Here is a 16,797-nt window from a genome sequence, read left to right on the forward strand (position 1 = left end):
GAAATTACTAGAGCGTCATTGTGTGGTTGAGAAATGCCTCCTACTTCTTGATTGTTGAATGATAAGGAGCCATCGGGCACGTAATCCCGTGTCCGCTTTTCCCTAGTAATTGATACCTTAGTGCGTCTGAATATGGGCCCTTGTGGAATATCGACCTCGCCGACGATCATATGAATGATATGTTGTGGTTCTTCCCGTTCATTTTTCCTGTTGGCATCTTGGTTTCTGAAATGATTCTTGGCTCGATCACTAAGGAACTCTCGAAGGTGGCCCTCGTTGAATAGAAGGGCCACTTCCTCCCTCAATTGCCTGCAATCCTCGGTCTTGTGACCATGCGTGCCATGATACTTGCACATCAAATTAGGGTTTCTTTGGGAAGGATCGGTTTGTATGGGTCTGGGCCACCTAGTATCTTTGATCCTTCCGATTGCCGAGATAATGCCTGATGCATCGACGTTAAAGTTATACTCCGATAACTGAGGAGTCTCTACGGGATCGGCATGCTTATAAAAACCACTTTTGCTTATAAGTCCCCGAGAATTTCATCATCGATCATTCCTAGAATGATTGCGCCCCGAGCCACTGTTTATTCGATCTGCGATATATGGCTGATATTGTTCTCCGTTTGACCTTGTCTCCCTATCAATGTCCCTCGGGGCTTTAATTGCCAACCTATTTGGATGTACCGAACCGGAAGGGGCTCCTAATTGATCGTCCTCGACCCTGATCTTCGATTGATATCGATTGTGCACATCTGCCTAAGTTACAGCTGGATACTCGACCAAATTTTGCTTCAACTGTCGTGATGCTATCGAACTCCGCTCATTCAACCCCTGGGTGAAAGCTTGAACGGCCCAATCATCGGTGACAAGTGGTAAATCCATGTGTTCCATATGAAATCTGGATACGAACTCCCTCCACATTTCATTATCCCTTTGTCTTATCTTGAAAACATCCGATTTTCTTGTTGCGACCTTTATGGCCCCGAAAGGTGCATTCACAAAAGAATCTGCTAATATGGAAAATGAGTCAATGGAATTCGGTGGCAAGTTGTGATACCAAATCATCGCTCCCTTTGATAGAGTATTCCCAAATGTTTTCAACAAAACGGACTCAATCTCGTCGTCTTCTAAGTCATTTCCCTTTATCCCGCATGTGTACGAAGTGATATGTTCATTAGGATCGGTGGTCCCGTTGTATTTTGGTATATCCGGCATAAAGAACTTCTTAAGAATGGGCTTCAGAGCCGCACTCTGAGGAAAAAGCTTCTGCACGAACTTTTTTGAATCCAAACCTTTTAAAATCGGGGGTGCCCCCTGTATCTGATCGACTCGGGAGTTGTATGTTTCAACTTTTTTGTCATTATCTTCAATTTTCTTTTCCCCTGACTCAATTCTTTTGGTGAGCTCCTTGAGCATTTTTATAATTATAGGATCAGTCCCTGATCCGTTACCATTCGACCTTTCCAGCACTGGCTCGGTATAGCGAGTGATTTTTGGCTCGACCACACTCAGAGTTCTATGTTGACTCTGAAGATGTGCAATAACGGCATGCTGAGCCTGTAGCATCTCGAATATTACCTGGAGGCTAACTCCCCCGTCTCCTACGCCTTGTGTTCCTTGGCCGCTAGACCGGCCTTTCCTGCGCCCACTCCCTTCGGGGTCTGCACCCAAATCCAATTCAAAGCATTGTGCGAATTGATATCGACGATCATTACTTCCTCGAGATTAGCCGGTGGAATCCCGGCTCTTGGACAACCACGTTGTCGTTTTCCCCGAGAAATCCAAGACCGTCATTGCCATCACAGGTGCGTTTTGTGAGTTTGACATGTTTTAACCTAAGAACAAAAATTCTTGACAAGTACAAATATGAAAATAACGTGTGTTATCAAAATCAGCACTGAAACAATCACTATTATCCTTAGCCTCACGGTGGGCGCCAAATTGTTTACCCTAAAATTCGAGTAACAATTAAACTTATATTGTGATTTTAAGGATATGTGATTTAGTCCAATACCAATTGATAAATAAGGAATTAAATATATAAATTGAAGAATAAAGCAAGTCAAATCAGTATGCAAGCCAAATCTCGACCTCGAGCTATGACAGTCTCGAGGCAGGTCAGTAAGAACATTAAATTAAGGCAACTCTGATGAACAGTAAAGAAGAAAGTGATCAATGTATATTCTCTTGTCAATGAATGGTGTGTTACAAATAAATGAGCTCACCTTCATATAACAGGAGAGTCCTAAATAAGGTACACTTCTAATTATAATAGGGAATCTTATTGGATAGCTGTCTAACCGCCAAAGACAAATCCGTTCCGGAATTTACGCTGTGATCTTCGGGCCGTTGCGGGAATCTCGCTCTTTCTATTACTGAATCATAACGATATTATCTCGAGGTATGCCTTCTTCCGACCTCGGCAAATAATTTTGTCCTCGACCTTGACCTCGACCTCGATACTGGAAAGGAACCTCGGCCCCGAGCTCGGTGTCCTAACCTCTCGAAATGATGTCATCTTTTTTATTGAAGAACGAAATCGAGTAGCCCAAATTTCCACCGTATACATTCTTCAAATAAAGATGCTTCATAGTTTTTCCCCCTTTTTGGGTTGGGGTGGCATATTTTTATTTTTCAACATGAATAGCACAATGCACAATCGGTCGATCTAAACTTTGTGACAGAATATTTTGTTTAGAAGATTTTAAATACAGAGTTCTTCTGCAAAATCTTAGACTGTATTTGCTTTGGAAACGTGAAACAATGTAATTCTATTGACTAACAATTTAAATAAAATTCTTTATCACTTTGATATTTTAAAATACAGCTTATTGCACTTCTATGCATTTTTATTATCTAGAGTTTATTTATCTCTGATTTAACTTCGCAAACCAATCAAACAACCTCAATAAGTGAAAATTGAGAAGTAATTTAGGACTATGAAAGCGTAACTATAAAGTTGTTAGCACCAAAACAGTATTCTTGAAAGAATAATCTTCTAACCTCTTTTAGCAAGAAAATAATTTAAGAGGAGAAACTTTCTCGTTAGTTAGAGTTTGAGGCAAATTATTGCAGTTTAAATTTGTATTCTTTTGTCAATAGTAACTAATAATTTCAATTATGAAGTGGCAGACATATGAGTGCTTACGTGGCAGTCAACTAGGCAATAACATACACATGATGAATTGGAATTTCTTTTTTATTTTAAAACGGTGCATCGAAAGAGTCCAATTATTATTTCTACCTAAACATGACCTCTATCTCATCTGATAATCGCACGGATTAGCTAAAGGTTAGGGCTTTTTGATGATTGATGGAAAAATGAGATCTGTGGAATCCATAGTGGCGGAGCTACCACCGTCTTCTTCCGCAGGAGCGGTGGTTGGAGCAGGAGGCGGCGGTAGTTGGTTGTACGGTTGGCTAGTAGAGTGTCACGGCTTATGGCATAATGTATTGATGATAGTGCCTTCAGCACTGTTTGTTGTATACTTGGCTTCCCAAGCCAAGAGAAGCTTCTGGAAGGTTTCCAATGGCAGATCGCATGTAGTCACCGCTCTCTATGCCATTCTCTGGCTCGTTAGCTTCTTCAATTTGGCCTGGTCCTCTCTTCAGGTACCTTTTTCTTTTGTGCGGTTTGTCTGCTCAATTTAATCTGTTAAGTATGTAACTTATTAAATTTTGGTTTTGAGAAGTGTACTTCCTGGAATAATGTTTGTACATGTTGAAGTTATTGCTTTTAATAGCTTGAGTCTAGTAACAATCACAAAATGGAACCCTGTGTTTCTAGCTACAATAGTGTCTAGTGAGTTGTTTCTGGCTATGATTGGAATATGATTGTCCACAAACACATGATTAGTTCTTTCGGAAATGTGCCAATGATCATTTTTGCTATGCTAATTGTCATAGAATAGTATTACAGCTTTTTGATGCACTTATTTTGTGGCCTGTTTTATCGGAATGTCTGTTCCTGCTTCCTTTAACGTGGAAAGATACAACTCTAATAGTGGTGTTTCCTGTGGAATAATAAGATAAACACGAAGAAACAACAAGACGAAAACTAGTAAATTCTGCATATGGGGTCATGTAGAATTATTTTATTACAAAAGACTTCATATTGATGGCTGTTATCGTCCAATCTCTGTTTCCAGCATGTTCCACAGATGGTTTTGCAAGCATTTCTATACATTATTATCCCAAAGAAAACCTGAGAAATGAGAAATGAGAACTGATTGGATGCTGGTGCCATGTATGATGTCCTTTTATATTTAGTATGACAACTTTTTGAGTTACTATTGGTCCTTAATGTATTATATGCTTCTCTTTATGGGCTTGACCGTGTAAGAGAGCTTATTTTTTCCATTCTCAAATTTCTATCTAAGGCAAGAAATGGCTAAAAGCATGAGTTCTTTTGGTTCTTGTGAAGAGGAAATCTCCATTTTAATACAATATCTATCATTTTCGATTTTGTATTGATGCTTTTGGGTGTCTGATGCGTAGTGGTAGTTACGCATTCGCTTAAAGATCTTTCTGTAATTAAGCTAAATTAATTTATCTGTCTATCATTCTCTTCTTTAACCTACTTTTCCCACAGGCGTGGGAGTGTGCTCCAGCGAAACAATTTCTGTGGAGTGTCCTCTCCTTGTTCACAACATCCGGCATGCTATTTCTTGAAGTAAGCTTGATAGCCTTTCTACTTCGAGGGAACCATGCTAGTGGACGTGAGGCTTTAACACAGACCTTTCTTATCTCAGCAGTTGCAGTTGGTCTAGACATGTTTCTCAAGGTATGATCTTGTTCCGTTTAATCATTGAACTTTTGCTTGCCTATTGTTGCAGTTACCATGTCCATGCAATGGCTTAATATTAAGTTCATTGGCTTTTATGGTATTTCTATTAGGATAATGTAAGGAGTAGAAAAAGAGAATTTGATGGTTCAATTTTTATCACGTAATAAGGAAAAAGTATGTGTCCAGTGTGGGAAAATAGAAAAGTTGCAGGGAAAGGGAAGAGGGGATGCGGAAATTGATATGTCCAGTGTGAGGATATAGGCAAATTGCAGGGAGAGGGAAGAGGGGCCACGAAAAAAACGATGAACGAGAGTATGTTCGTCTAAGAAAAACAGGCACCATGGTAAACTGACAGTAGCAGCTGACAAATATGTAATCTATTTAAGCATACTCTTCTCAGTTGAACGCCTTATTTTAACTTTGTTTTTCATTTGTTAATTTGTTAAACTTTGAAATTCAGAAGTTAATTTCTTTTTTATTTCCTTCACTTCTTTTTTGTTTTTCTTCAGTAAAATTGAAGTTGAAAGCTATACTTTCTCTCTTGTAAAGTATTTACTTAAATATTTAAAAAGCTTGATGAAAATAACATCCTATGGCTCAATATTGAATGTCTAACTGTTTTTATTAGACTGTATTAGAAAATCTCCACTTCAGTGAAGGAAAATCGTGGAACTTCTTATATAATACAACTTATTTTCTGCTCTAATCCTTAAAGTAAGTGACTAACTTGTGGATCTCCCATTCCCCTTGTTAAGATGGATGGTCAACTTGCAGCATAGTGGTTGTGCTGGAGTTGATTATGTATGTACAGTCTAAGATATAGGGAGTTCAAGATGCAATATACATTCGAAGATAGTCAAAAGAGGATAAAGAAAAAATTCAGTCAATCATGAAATACGAGATTTAGCTTAAGGTATTATTGTATATATAGAGGCAATAAGCGACTAGGAGAAAATTATAAGAAGCATATCATTATATTTATCTTCATGATTTTTTTAACAGGTAAAGTGGTGTATTATAGCACAAAATTAGAATCCTGGCACAAAGCTAGTGCCTGGTTAATTACAAAGTTCGAAACCCTTCTATATAGGGACAAAACAGAAAGAAGGTTTACACCAGAATAAGCTCCTATCCTGTAGAGAATCTATGAAACCTAATATGCTATGTTCATCTTTAACAACTTGTAAGTTACACCAAAATGCCAAAAGCCAAAAGCCATAAGCACTTGAATTTAATCGTCGGAACAATTTTTGTTTTCCCTTCGAAGCATCTAGCATTTCTTTCCTTCCATATAACCCAACACACACAACTTGGCACTGCTTCCCATACTTTTCTCCCCGATTTCTTCAGTCCTTCAACCCCCAAGATTGTCAGAATATCCTTCACATTGAATGGCATTGCAAAATGAAATTTAAATAGGTTGAAAAAAGGGCCCAAATATGCGTTGTCACAGGGCATTGTAAAAAAAAGATGGTTGCTGTTCTCCTCTGCACTGTTGCAAAAAAAAAACATCTACGATCAATATCTAAACCTCTTCTCTGTTTGGTTTGAGTGAGACATGCATCATGTGAGACTAGCCACAGGAAACAACTGAGTTTATAGGGCACCTTCGACTTCCATAACTGCTTCCAAGACCAAAGTGCCATCCCCTTCATGTTCTTTATGCATTTGTTGGAAATGTTGAATATGACAATCTATCCCACATCGGTGGGGGACTTAATTTGGGGGAGAATTTCACCCTATAAAAGAAGGCCTAATGTTTAGGATTTAAACACACCTCTCATCTGCCTTCTTATCTTCTTAAGACATTTGTATCTTCTCTCTTTAGTATTATTTCACTTGTATTTTGGAGTGGAATAAAATATTGGTTGTGTCCGAGGAAGTAGGCAAAATTGGCCAAACCTCGTAAATTCTGGTGTTCCTTTTATTGTTGCTTTATTGTCTTATTTATTATTTGGTGGCTATCGAAATTTTTGGTATAGTAGTTGTGACTCATTCACACTATATACATTTGACTTTCGCAACAATTGGTATCAGAGCCAAGGTACTGTCTAAGTATGCTCTGTGGTTGCAGCATAGTCTGATCTTCCACATCAAAAAAGATTTATCTTGGTAACTGAGTCAAGGTTCTGTCTGAGTATGCTCTGTGATTGCAGCTTAGTCTGATCTTCCACACCAGAAAGGAAATAATCTTGATTTGTGTCGTCAGCTATTAAATAATATTTGTGTCAAAGATGGGAGACAATAAACAAGAAGAATCTACATCAAGTGTCAACAATACGTCATCATTGGCATCTTCGCTTATGACAAGAATTGTGTCAAATGCGAAATTTGCGGTAGAAATTTTTGACGGGTCCGGACATTTTGGGATGTGGCAAGGCGAGGTTCTAGATGTCCTTTTTCAACAAGGGCTAGATCTGGCCATTGAAGAAAAGAAACCAGATGTTATTGGAGAAGAAGATTGGAGAATTATCAACCGTGTTGCTTGCGGTACCATTCGATCCTACCTTGCTAGAGAGCAGAAATATCCATACACAAAGGAAACTTCTGCAAGTAAATTATGGAAAGCACTGGAGGATAAATTTTTGAAGAAAAATAGTCAAAATAAATTGTACATGAAGAAAAGACTGTTTCGCTTCACCTATGTTCCTGGTACCACGATGAATGTACATATCACTAGTTTCAATAAGTTGATCACATATTTGCAAAATATGGATGCAACTTTTGATGATGGTGACTTGACCTTGATGTTGTTGGGGTCACTTCTGATGAGTACGAGCACCTTGAAACTACTCTACTCCATGGAAATGACGAAATTTCTCTTAGAGAAGTTTGTTCGGCTTTGTACAACTATGAACAAATAAAGGGAGAAAAATAGAAGGGCGGAGAAGGAGAAGCACTGGTTATGATGGGTCGTCCTCAAAATCAAACAGGACAAGGAAGGGAAGATCCAAGTCAAGATGTAGACCCATCAAAGATAAATGTGCCTTTTGTCGAGCAAAGGGGCACTGGAAGAAAGACTGTCCGAAGTTGAAGAATAAGGCCAGACATAACAATGGAAATGCCATTATGGATTCAAATGTAGCTGATTGTGATGATTCAGACTTCTCATTAGTTACAACAGAGTTATCAACATCATCAGACATATGGTTGATGGACTCGTCTTGTAGCTATCATATGTGTCCCAACAGGGACTGGTTCGTGGATTTTCAAGAAGGAGAATATGGAGTCATCCACACAGCGGACAACAACCCTCTTACCTCATATGGAATTAGTTCAATATGATTAAGGAACCATGATGGAATGATCAGAACATTAACAGATGTTCGATATGTACCGGATTTGAAGAAGAATCTCATCTCTGTGGGAGCCCTAGAATCAAAAGAGTTCAAAATCATTGCAGAAAATGGAGTGATGAGAGTATGTTCCGGTGCACTAGTGGTAATGAAGGCCAATCGGAAAAACAATAACATGTACCGTTATCGCGGTAGTACAGTTATTGGGACAACGACAGTGACATCCAGTGACGAAAAAGAGGCAGAAGCAACCAGGCTATGACACATGCGCTTGGGACATGCTGGAGAAAAATCCTTGAAAACTCTATAAGATCAAGGATTGTTAAAGGGAGTAAAGGTTTGCAACTTGGAGTTTTGCGAGCATTGTGTCAAAGGGAAACCGACAAGGGTTAAATTTGGTACAACGATCCATAATACTAAGGGCATTTTGGATTATGTACACTCTGATGTTTGGGGTCCTTCCAAAACACCTTCATTAGGTGGGAAGCACTATTTTGTAACCTTTGTTGATGATTTTTCCCGAAGAGTGTGGGTGTATACAATGAAGAGCAAAGATGAAGTGTTGGTAATTTTTCTCAAATGGAAGACGATGGTAGAGAATCAAATAGGCATGAGGATCAAGTGTATTTGCACAGACAATGGAGGTGAATACAAAAATGATCATTTCAATAAGGTCTGTGAAAATGATGGCATCGTTCGACACTTCACTGTCAGACATACACCACAACTGAATGGAGTGGCTGAACGTATGAACCGGACCTTGCTGGAGAAGGTACGGTGTATGTTGTCCAATGCTGGCTTGGACAAAGAATTTTGGGCTGAGGCAATTACATATGTATGCCACCTCATTAATCGCTTACCATCTGCTGCTATTGATGGCAAGACACCATTTGAAAAATGGTATGAAAAGCCTGCTGTAGATTATGACTCTTTGCACGTGTTTGGCTCAACTACATATTATCATGTGACAACGTCAAAATTGGATCCAAGGGCAAAGAAGGCTATTTTTATGGGGATTACTTCTGGAGTCGAAGGATATCGCTTATGGTGTCCTATGACAAAGAAAGTAATATTCAGCAGGGATGTTACCTTTGATGAATCTGCTATGGTAAATAAGGTAACATAAGATACCAAACAAAATGAGGGTGCTTCAAGCAGGTGGAGTTTGAGGGAAAATTTATTTTTCCTACACAAGAAGCAGAGGAGGAAACAAATGAAGATTATCCTTTGGAAGAAGAGCCAGTAGAGAGGGAGATTCCAACTCAAGAACCTCAACAACAACTTGAATCAATTGCAACTAGCAGGCCAAAAAGGACAGTAACAAAACCTGTTCATCTTATAGAGACGGTTGCTTGTGCCGCCTCAATTGTAGCTGATGATGTTCCTACCACTTATAAAGACGCAGTCCAAAGTTCAGAAGAAGATAAGTGGAGGATTGCCATGAATGATGAAATACAATCCCTTCATCAGAATCATACATGGAGATTGGCCAATCTCCCGAAGGGAAAGAAAGCAATTGGGTGCAAATGGATATTTGCAAAGAAAGAAGGATTTCCTAACCAAGAAGATGTTCGCTTCAAAGCAAGATTGGTGGCTAAAGGATATGCTCAAAAGGAGGTAATTGATTACAATGAAGTGTTTTCTCTAGTTGTAAAACATTCTTCCATTAGAATTATGTTGGCTTTGGTAGCACAGTTGGATTTGGAACTAGTTCAGATGGATGTAAAAACTACGTTTTTACATGGAAATTTGGAGGAGGAAATCTACATGACTCAGCCAGAAGGATTCAAAGTTGTTGGAAAGGAAAATATGGTGTGCAAACTTGAAAAATCGTTGTACGAATTGAAACAATCTTCTAGATATTGGTACTAACGATTTGATAAGTTTATGTTGCGGCAAGGGTACATGAGAAGCAAATACGATTATTGTGTGTATTTGCGCAAGCTTAAAGATGGTTCCTTTGTATATCTTCTCCTATATGTTGATGATATGTTGATAGCTTCCAAGAATTCGGAAGAAATTAATAAGTTGAAGATTCAACTGAAGAAGGAGTTCGCGATGAAGGATCTGGGTGAGGCAAAGAAATTTCTTGGCATGGAGATAATAAGAGATAGACATTCAAAGAAACTCTGTTTATCTCAGAAAGAATATTTGAAAAGAGTACTACAACGTCTTGGCATAGATGAGAAGACTAAGCCAGTTAGTACTCCACTTGCTCCCATTTTAAGCTAAGTACTACTATGTCGCCAAAAGATGAAGCTGAACGAGAGTATATGTCAAAGGTACCATACGCAAATGCTGTTGGTAGCTTGATGTATGCAATGGTCTGTACGAGACCTGGCATTTCACAGGCTGTTGGAGTTATTAGCAGATATATGTATAATCCAAGAAAGGAGCATTAACAAGTTGTGAAGTGGATTCTACGGTATATTCATAATACTGTAGATGTTGGGTTAGTTTTTGAGCAGGAAGGCAATCAATCTGTAGTTGGATATTGTGACTCAGATTTTGCGGGTGATCTGGACAAACGAAGATCAACTACTGGTTATGTGTTTACTTTTGTAAAGGTACCAGTTAGTTGAAAGTTTACTTTGCAGTCAACAGTTGCTTTGTCTATAACAGAGGCAGAGTACATGGCTATTACAGAGGCTGTGAAGGAGGCAATTTGGCTTCAGGGGTTGCTAAAAGAGCTTGACATTGGACAAAAAAGTATCACAATTTTTTGTGATAGTTAAAGTGCTATTCAATTAGCAAAGAACCAAGTTTATCATGCAAGGATGAAACACATTGATGTTCAGTATCATTTCGTACGAGAAATCATAGAAGAAGGTGGAGTCACGGTGAAGAAAATTCATACTACTGAGAATCCTGCTGATATGCTGACAAAAGTGGTGACTGCGGTCAAATTTCAACATTGTTTGGATTTGATCAACATTGTTGAACACTGAAGATTGAAGATGAAGACACAACCAAAATTTGTTACTGAGAGAAAATTGAAGATGTGGAATTTTGCCAAGGTGGAGATTTGTTGAATATGGCAAACTATCGCCGATGGCGGGGGACTTAATTTGGGGGAGAATTTCACCCTATAAAAGAAGACCTAATGTTTAGGATTTAAATACACCTCTCATTTGCCTTCTTATCTTCTCAAGACATTTGTATCTTCTCTCTTTAGTATTATTTTACTTGTATTTTGGAGTGGAATAAAATATTGGTTGTGTCCGAGGAAGTAGGCAAAATTGACCGAACCTCGTAAATTCTGGTGTTCCTTTTATTGTTGCTTTATTGTCTTATTTATTATTTGGTGACTATCAAAATTTTTGGTATAGTAGTTGTGACTCATTCACACTATATACATTTGGCTTCCGCAACAGGAAATGCCATGAAACTTCAAAGCAAGATATTCAATTTGAGGATGGTGTATATATTAGAGAAAATAAGAATAACCATAAATAAGAAACATATATTCATCCTTTCCTGCACTTGATCTTAGCCAAAAATCCGAGAAAGGTATTCATCCTTTCTTATTATTTGCATGATAATATACGTTGTTATCTGCAAACTTTGCACCTATATTCGTCAGCAGATGCAATGTTGTGGATTATAATGCGCGCAAGTAAAACTCTTCTCTTCTCTGAAAAAATTCTACGTAGCTTTACCCATTAATGGGCAAGATGGATTTCTCTAGATCCTAAATTCTAGTGGATTTGGGATTAAAAAAATGAACTTACTACATGGAGTGCTTGAAGGAATGAAAACTCTTATGTTTTCACATTCAAAGAGTCTTCTTACATTTTGTGTATATTTGGAGCTCACAAAAAGTTCCCGGTAGTGAAGATGACTAAATCCACTTTGCGATAGACTACTTGTTATTTAACAGAGAATTTTATGTGCAAGAATTAATAGTTAGTTACTTAGTTGAAAAGAATTAATAGACCCTGGCACAAAATGTGCTCGAAGGCTCTAATAGAAAAAAAGGTATCTATCTCCATTTTTGGTACCATTAGTATTTGCTGAAAGTGTGTGATCATCTCATCTAATTTTGAGAGGAGAAATTTTTATTCATGTAATTATGTCTTAACACAGCTAGCCTTATTCCTTTTTTTTTTTTTTGGCCAAGCATGTGGATGCATTTTTCTTTATGATTGGTGGCGGCGAGATTTGAGACCAGGATTTTTATTGCTTTCACTACATGCTAAAGTGTGTGAGCACCTCGTATGAAAGCTTAAGTTGATAAAAAGGAGTCTTTCTTATTATTATATATTAATTATAAATATGTCGAACATCACTTTTCTTTTAAGGAAAGAAGAGGTATCTGGCACAAATTGAGTTTGAAAATTAGAAGTTTCAGTGGCTTGTCATGTTGCTGGTTATATCCTCTTTGAGCTTTTGAATGACCTAATTCCCAATTAATTTCAGCTGCTTTTGAGTTGTTTAGTATTTATGTCCTATGAGGATCAAGGATTCAGCATTCAGCATCTCTGTGATGCTTCTTGTGTGCCTCATCCGTGCTAAGAGTAGTACGCCCCTTTTTTGTGAATTATATTATACTAGAGGTATTGATGCGTGCTATTCATTCTTCCAGGGGATCTACCTATTTGGATTTGGTATTCAGTTGTTTGATGTTAGCACCAACGGTTCGCAATGGGCCTTATGGGTTGTCCACAAGCTGCTGCTAACCGGAGTATATGGCCTCATCTTTTTTATGTATCGATCTAGATGGAGAGAAAAGTTGCCAGGTGAGTTTCATCTTATGAATTTATGTTGGGTTTATTATGAGCTGACATCATTGCGTCCTTACTATTTATATCTTTCTGTCATTGCAGCAAGACCTGCATTCCAGAACTATATTTCCATCATGTTTTGCTTAAATGCGACTGCTTTGCTTGCATGTGCACTTGCAGCACATGGGGCTGGATTTGGATCATGGTATGCCATCTTTAGTGAATTCAAATTATGATCTTTGTCATTTGATGTTTCTTTGTTCTCTAGTGTGGTTAAAAGGGCATTCATTTTTCCTAGAGATTATTTGAGGGGGATTGTTATCATATTGGAACCAATGTAGTATGAGTTCAGAGGTTGAGATATTACATGCAATTTGACAAGTGCAGCTAAACTGGGGAAAGAGATAAAAAAAACCTGGTGTAGCTTTTAAGCTCCTTCGCTGCATCTTTAATGTATCTCGGGAAGGGTATGACAAAAAGTGTGATTTAGAACAGAAAAAAGGTCTTTGTAAAAAAGTGTAAGTGGAAAAATCCATTTTGGCTCGTTGCTGTCTCATCCAAACGGTTATATTCAACTGATATAAACCCAGTTTTATGCATGAAGCAGCCGTAACTTGAACAAGTTGCAGCATCTTTTTTCATGCTATATTGATACCGATCTTGCAATCAGAAGTTGGTTAAAACCACTAGGGGGTGGTTTGGTATATGGGATAAAGATAAATAATCCCGGGATAAAGATTGGGATTAACTTTATTCCATGTTTAGTTTGGGGTATTAGCTAATCTCGGAATAGCTTTTACACTAAAATGATGGGATTAGTTATTCCATATAGAAGGTGGGATAACTAATCCTATGGGATATCCCACCATTGTACCAAACGACCCCAAAATTGATTTATGCTTAAGCTACTTTTAGTTTACTTGTTGATCCTCATTTTGCATCACAGGTTGTACAATATCACGGTCATCTCTTACCATGCCATATACCTTCCTCTTCTTTATGTTACTTTTCTGGCGGACTTTTTCCAGGTATCATCAATTCATTATTCATCCTTGCTGGTTTCCGATCTTTATGTCCTTGACCTGCAAAGCGCAAACAGAACTCTTAAGAAAACAAATATATCCAAATTCTTTCTACAGAGAGATATTTGTAAAAGCTTTCCTGCTTTGTCTAAATCATATGTGCAGGAGGATGACTTGCATCTGGAGAATGTATACTACTCAGAAATGAAAGATGCTGGCTTCTTTGATGCCGATTGGGAGTAATTCAGCAAGTACTTCTGAATAATGAGGTGAATTTGATGTTGTAAATGTGTAAATATGTATTAGTAACATTTTAGATAATTCAGAAAATCAAAAATTACTTTTCCTTCAAGTTAAATAACTTCGCAAGGATTCTACCTCTATTCGCTCTATGCCAAATATTCTAGAGCAAAAAGATATAACACATGCACACGTGAATTAAGTTCCTAAAGTGATGATGCCAACACTTACGTAGAATGATGTTCATTGTTTATCGATACTAGCGAGATGATGCCCGGGCCCAACGGCTATAGTGAAGCTTCACGTAACAGATTGACAAACATTTTCAATCTCCATTGGAATTATCAAAACAAATAGCAGAAGTAGAAAAAAAAAGAAGCAGAAGTAGCAACTAAATCTAACATTCTGCGAGTGTTGTTACCAAAGATAACGTATATTCTTTTCTCCACTTTCAGCAGTCTACTAAGATGAATTCATGAAGTTCACAGAAGAAGAGAATAGAAATTATAAAAATTGTGAAGGTTCGTGCCAACTAATAAACACTGCGTAAACCTGAGAGCACAGAAAATGGCAAGGTTGCATCCAATTTGTCGTTTCCCTGAACATTCATATCAAGGAAGAACACATTTACAAGAAAATACAATGGAACAATCAATGGAAGCCTAAAAGAAGAAATAGCACCTTAAAATTGCAGAAGATGAAATCTAAAGGCAATGTGTCTGTAATGTGCAGGAAAACGGATTCGAATAACCACCTTTGGTATTGTCAATACTTTTTTCTCTTGAATCAATAGTGATAAATCTTCTTTGCTACCTGAGCATTTGAAGAAAACAATGACGACAGTCAAAACCGTTACACAAACCAACTACCTTGAAAGCTTAATTAATCTAGGTTGAGAAGTCCCCAAAAGCCGATCTAACAATAAGTACCTAGTTTGGTACGCCTTGGCTGCGTATAATCAGTTGAGTTTCGATCTAATGTTCTATCTTTAGTAATTTGCGGAGCACCACTTCTCAGAACATCCCCCCTTATCAATTCCCTTCTAGATACCCTATACGTAAATTTGAGCAGTTAAGACTTCATCCAAACTACCTCAACATCATATTAAAATCTGTTTATATTAAGTAAATATCATATTCAATTCTCTCTGCATGTTACCAATTAGTCACGACCGGGTGCACATAATGCGAGAGATTCATCTTGTGTAAGCGAAGGAGATTATACTGTTTTTAGAAAGAACTGTAATAATTTATTGTATAACTTCACTCAACCAAAAAAACTTCCAACCCATTCATAGTGAAAACTGCAAGCATCAGAACGCTTATCTTAGACACTAATAAGTGTTCGATATTTGAAGGTTTAAGCATAGAGAAACATTAATCCATTCAATGAATCAAGCCAAAGTATCGGCTGCCTGAATAGACAAATACAACTTTACCTATTCGTTAAAATCACAATTTTAAGTCATCCTTGTATTCAAAAACCCATTATCTTCAAAGTAAGTAGTCACTCCAGGTAGACAACCTACAATGGCTAAGAAAAAGGACGGTCAGCTACTAAATGATTTTCTGGTTCTATTTCACTCTACAAGGATCAATAGATAGAAATACAAGAGCAATTTCTACTTTTCTAGCATGTAAGCACACACAAATTATCAAGGTAAATAATGAAGACAATATAATTATGCAGCATGAAAAAGAAACAAACGATTAAATCTACCACAATAGTTAAATGGTATGCCTGAAAAAGAAACGCTTAATGACAGTTTGTAAAACTACCTTGTATCCTCGATCGATTTGCTATTGATGTACTTATGAAATACGTGAAATTTAAAGTGTTAAACATTTTAATTCATAATATTACTAAGTGCATTAATGCAATCAGAATACCTTTAAGAACAATTTTTGTGTGTGTATATTTGTCTTGAATGGACGAAAACAACAGTGTCTTCTCAATTAGAGCCTTCTGTTTTTCAGCCTTTGCTGAAATTTGGCGCCAATGTTAGGCGCTGCATTTGCAATTGCCTTTTGAACTATCACTTCTCACGGTTGATAGTTTACTATAGTAGAAAAATACTAACTTTTATGTGAACGCCGGTTCAATATGCCACTGATATTCTGCTTCCTATGTATGTGTGAGACATAGGCATCACCATCCACCAGTCACTGACAATATAACTGATCTTACAAATATATGCTACACTTGTTAATAATTTCATCCAGTCATCACCCAGGCCAGCACACTGAAAAGTTACCAGCAATAACTGGAAAATTTACTCATTTTCAACTCCTTACCACTCGTATTACTTCAGCAAAACCCTCAAGTACTCCTTCAGGATCAGTTTCGACCAAACCTGTGCATTACAAAAATGCAGATTATTACTTTGATGCTGTGTTTGAATGGAGAGGGAGAAGGATCTATAATGAAACACATCAATACAAACAGAAAGTATATCTTTAGGCAGCAATACCAAAAATTACAAGAAGATGCATAAAGTAATAAAAAGGCACCACTTTTACCTGGCATTTAGCATCAACAAAAGGTACCTTACAACTGAATAATACTAAAAGAGAGCATGTATCAGATTACCATTTTTTTTTGCAGTTACTCAATATTTATATTGACTGACTCATTTAAATAAGCAGTGCTATACTTCCACCTACAGTACCGTTTAGTTTGCTAATAAAAGTACACCCTTAAGAATGTCGTATATGCAACTATTTCACT

The 16,797-nt window shown here is 37.5% G+C and overlaps 2 protein-coding genes across 2 annotated transcripts; one reads left to right on the top strand and one right to left on the bottom strand.

Annotated features, from left to right (window-relative positions):
• Positions 1-758: 758 nt before the first annotated feature.
• On the bottom strand, positions 759-1,568 carry LOC138875569 (uncharacterized). The gene has a single exon (XM_070154407.1). It carries the CDS (start codon positions 1,566-1,568, stop codon positions 759-761), a length of 810 nt encoding a protein of 269 aa, XP_070010508.1.
• Positions 1,569-3,204: 1,636 nt separating this feature from the next.
• Positions 3,205-14,211, top strand: LOC104233980 (protein CANDIDATE G-PROTEIN COUPLED RECEPTOR 2-like). Its single transcript, XM_009787463.2, has 6 exons — positions 3,205-3,614; positions 4,594-4,785; positions 12,670-12,823; positions 12,911-13,013; positions 13,755-13,836; positions 13,996-14,211. The coding sequence occupies exons 1-6, from the start codon at positions 3,309-3,311 to the stop codon at positions 14,071-14,073; spliced, it is 915 nt and encodes a 304-aa protein (XP_009785765.1). The 5' UTR covers positions 3,205-3,308; the 3' UTR covers positions 14,074-14,211.
• The last annotated feature ends 2,586 nt before the right edge of the window (positions 14,212-16,797 follow it).

The sequence above is a fragment of the Nicotiana sylvestris genome, chromosome 1 (genome assembly GCF_000393655.2).
Source record: "Nicotiana sylvestris chromosome 1, ASM39365v2, whole genome shotgun sequence".
In the NCBI taxonomy this organism is placed as follows: domain Eukaryota; kingdom Viridiplantae; phylum Streptophyta; class Magnoliopsida; order Solanales; family Solanaceae; genus Nicotiana; species Nicotiana sylvestris.

Coding starts and splice junctions, on each gene's coding strand:
- LOC138875569 (XM_070154407.1), bottom strand. CDS start 1,568: ATGCTACAGGCTCAGCATGCCGTTATTGCACATCTTCAGAGTCAACAT.
- LOC104233980 (XM_009787463.2), top strand. CDS start 3,309: ATGATTGATGGAAAAATGAGATCTGTGGAATCCATAGTGGCGGAGCTA. Junction 3,615..4,593: donor TGGCCTGGTCCTCTCTTCAG/GTACCTTTTTCT, acceptor CTTTTCCCACAG/GCGTGGGAGTGTGCTCCAGC. Junction 4,786..12,669: donor GTCTAGACATGTTTCTCAAG/GTATGATCTTGT, acceptor TCATTCTTCCAG/GGGATCTACCTATTTGGATT.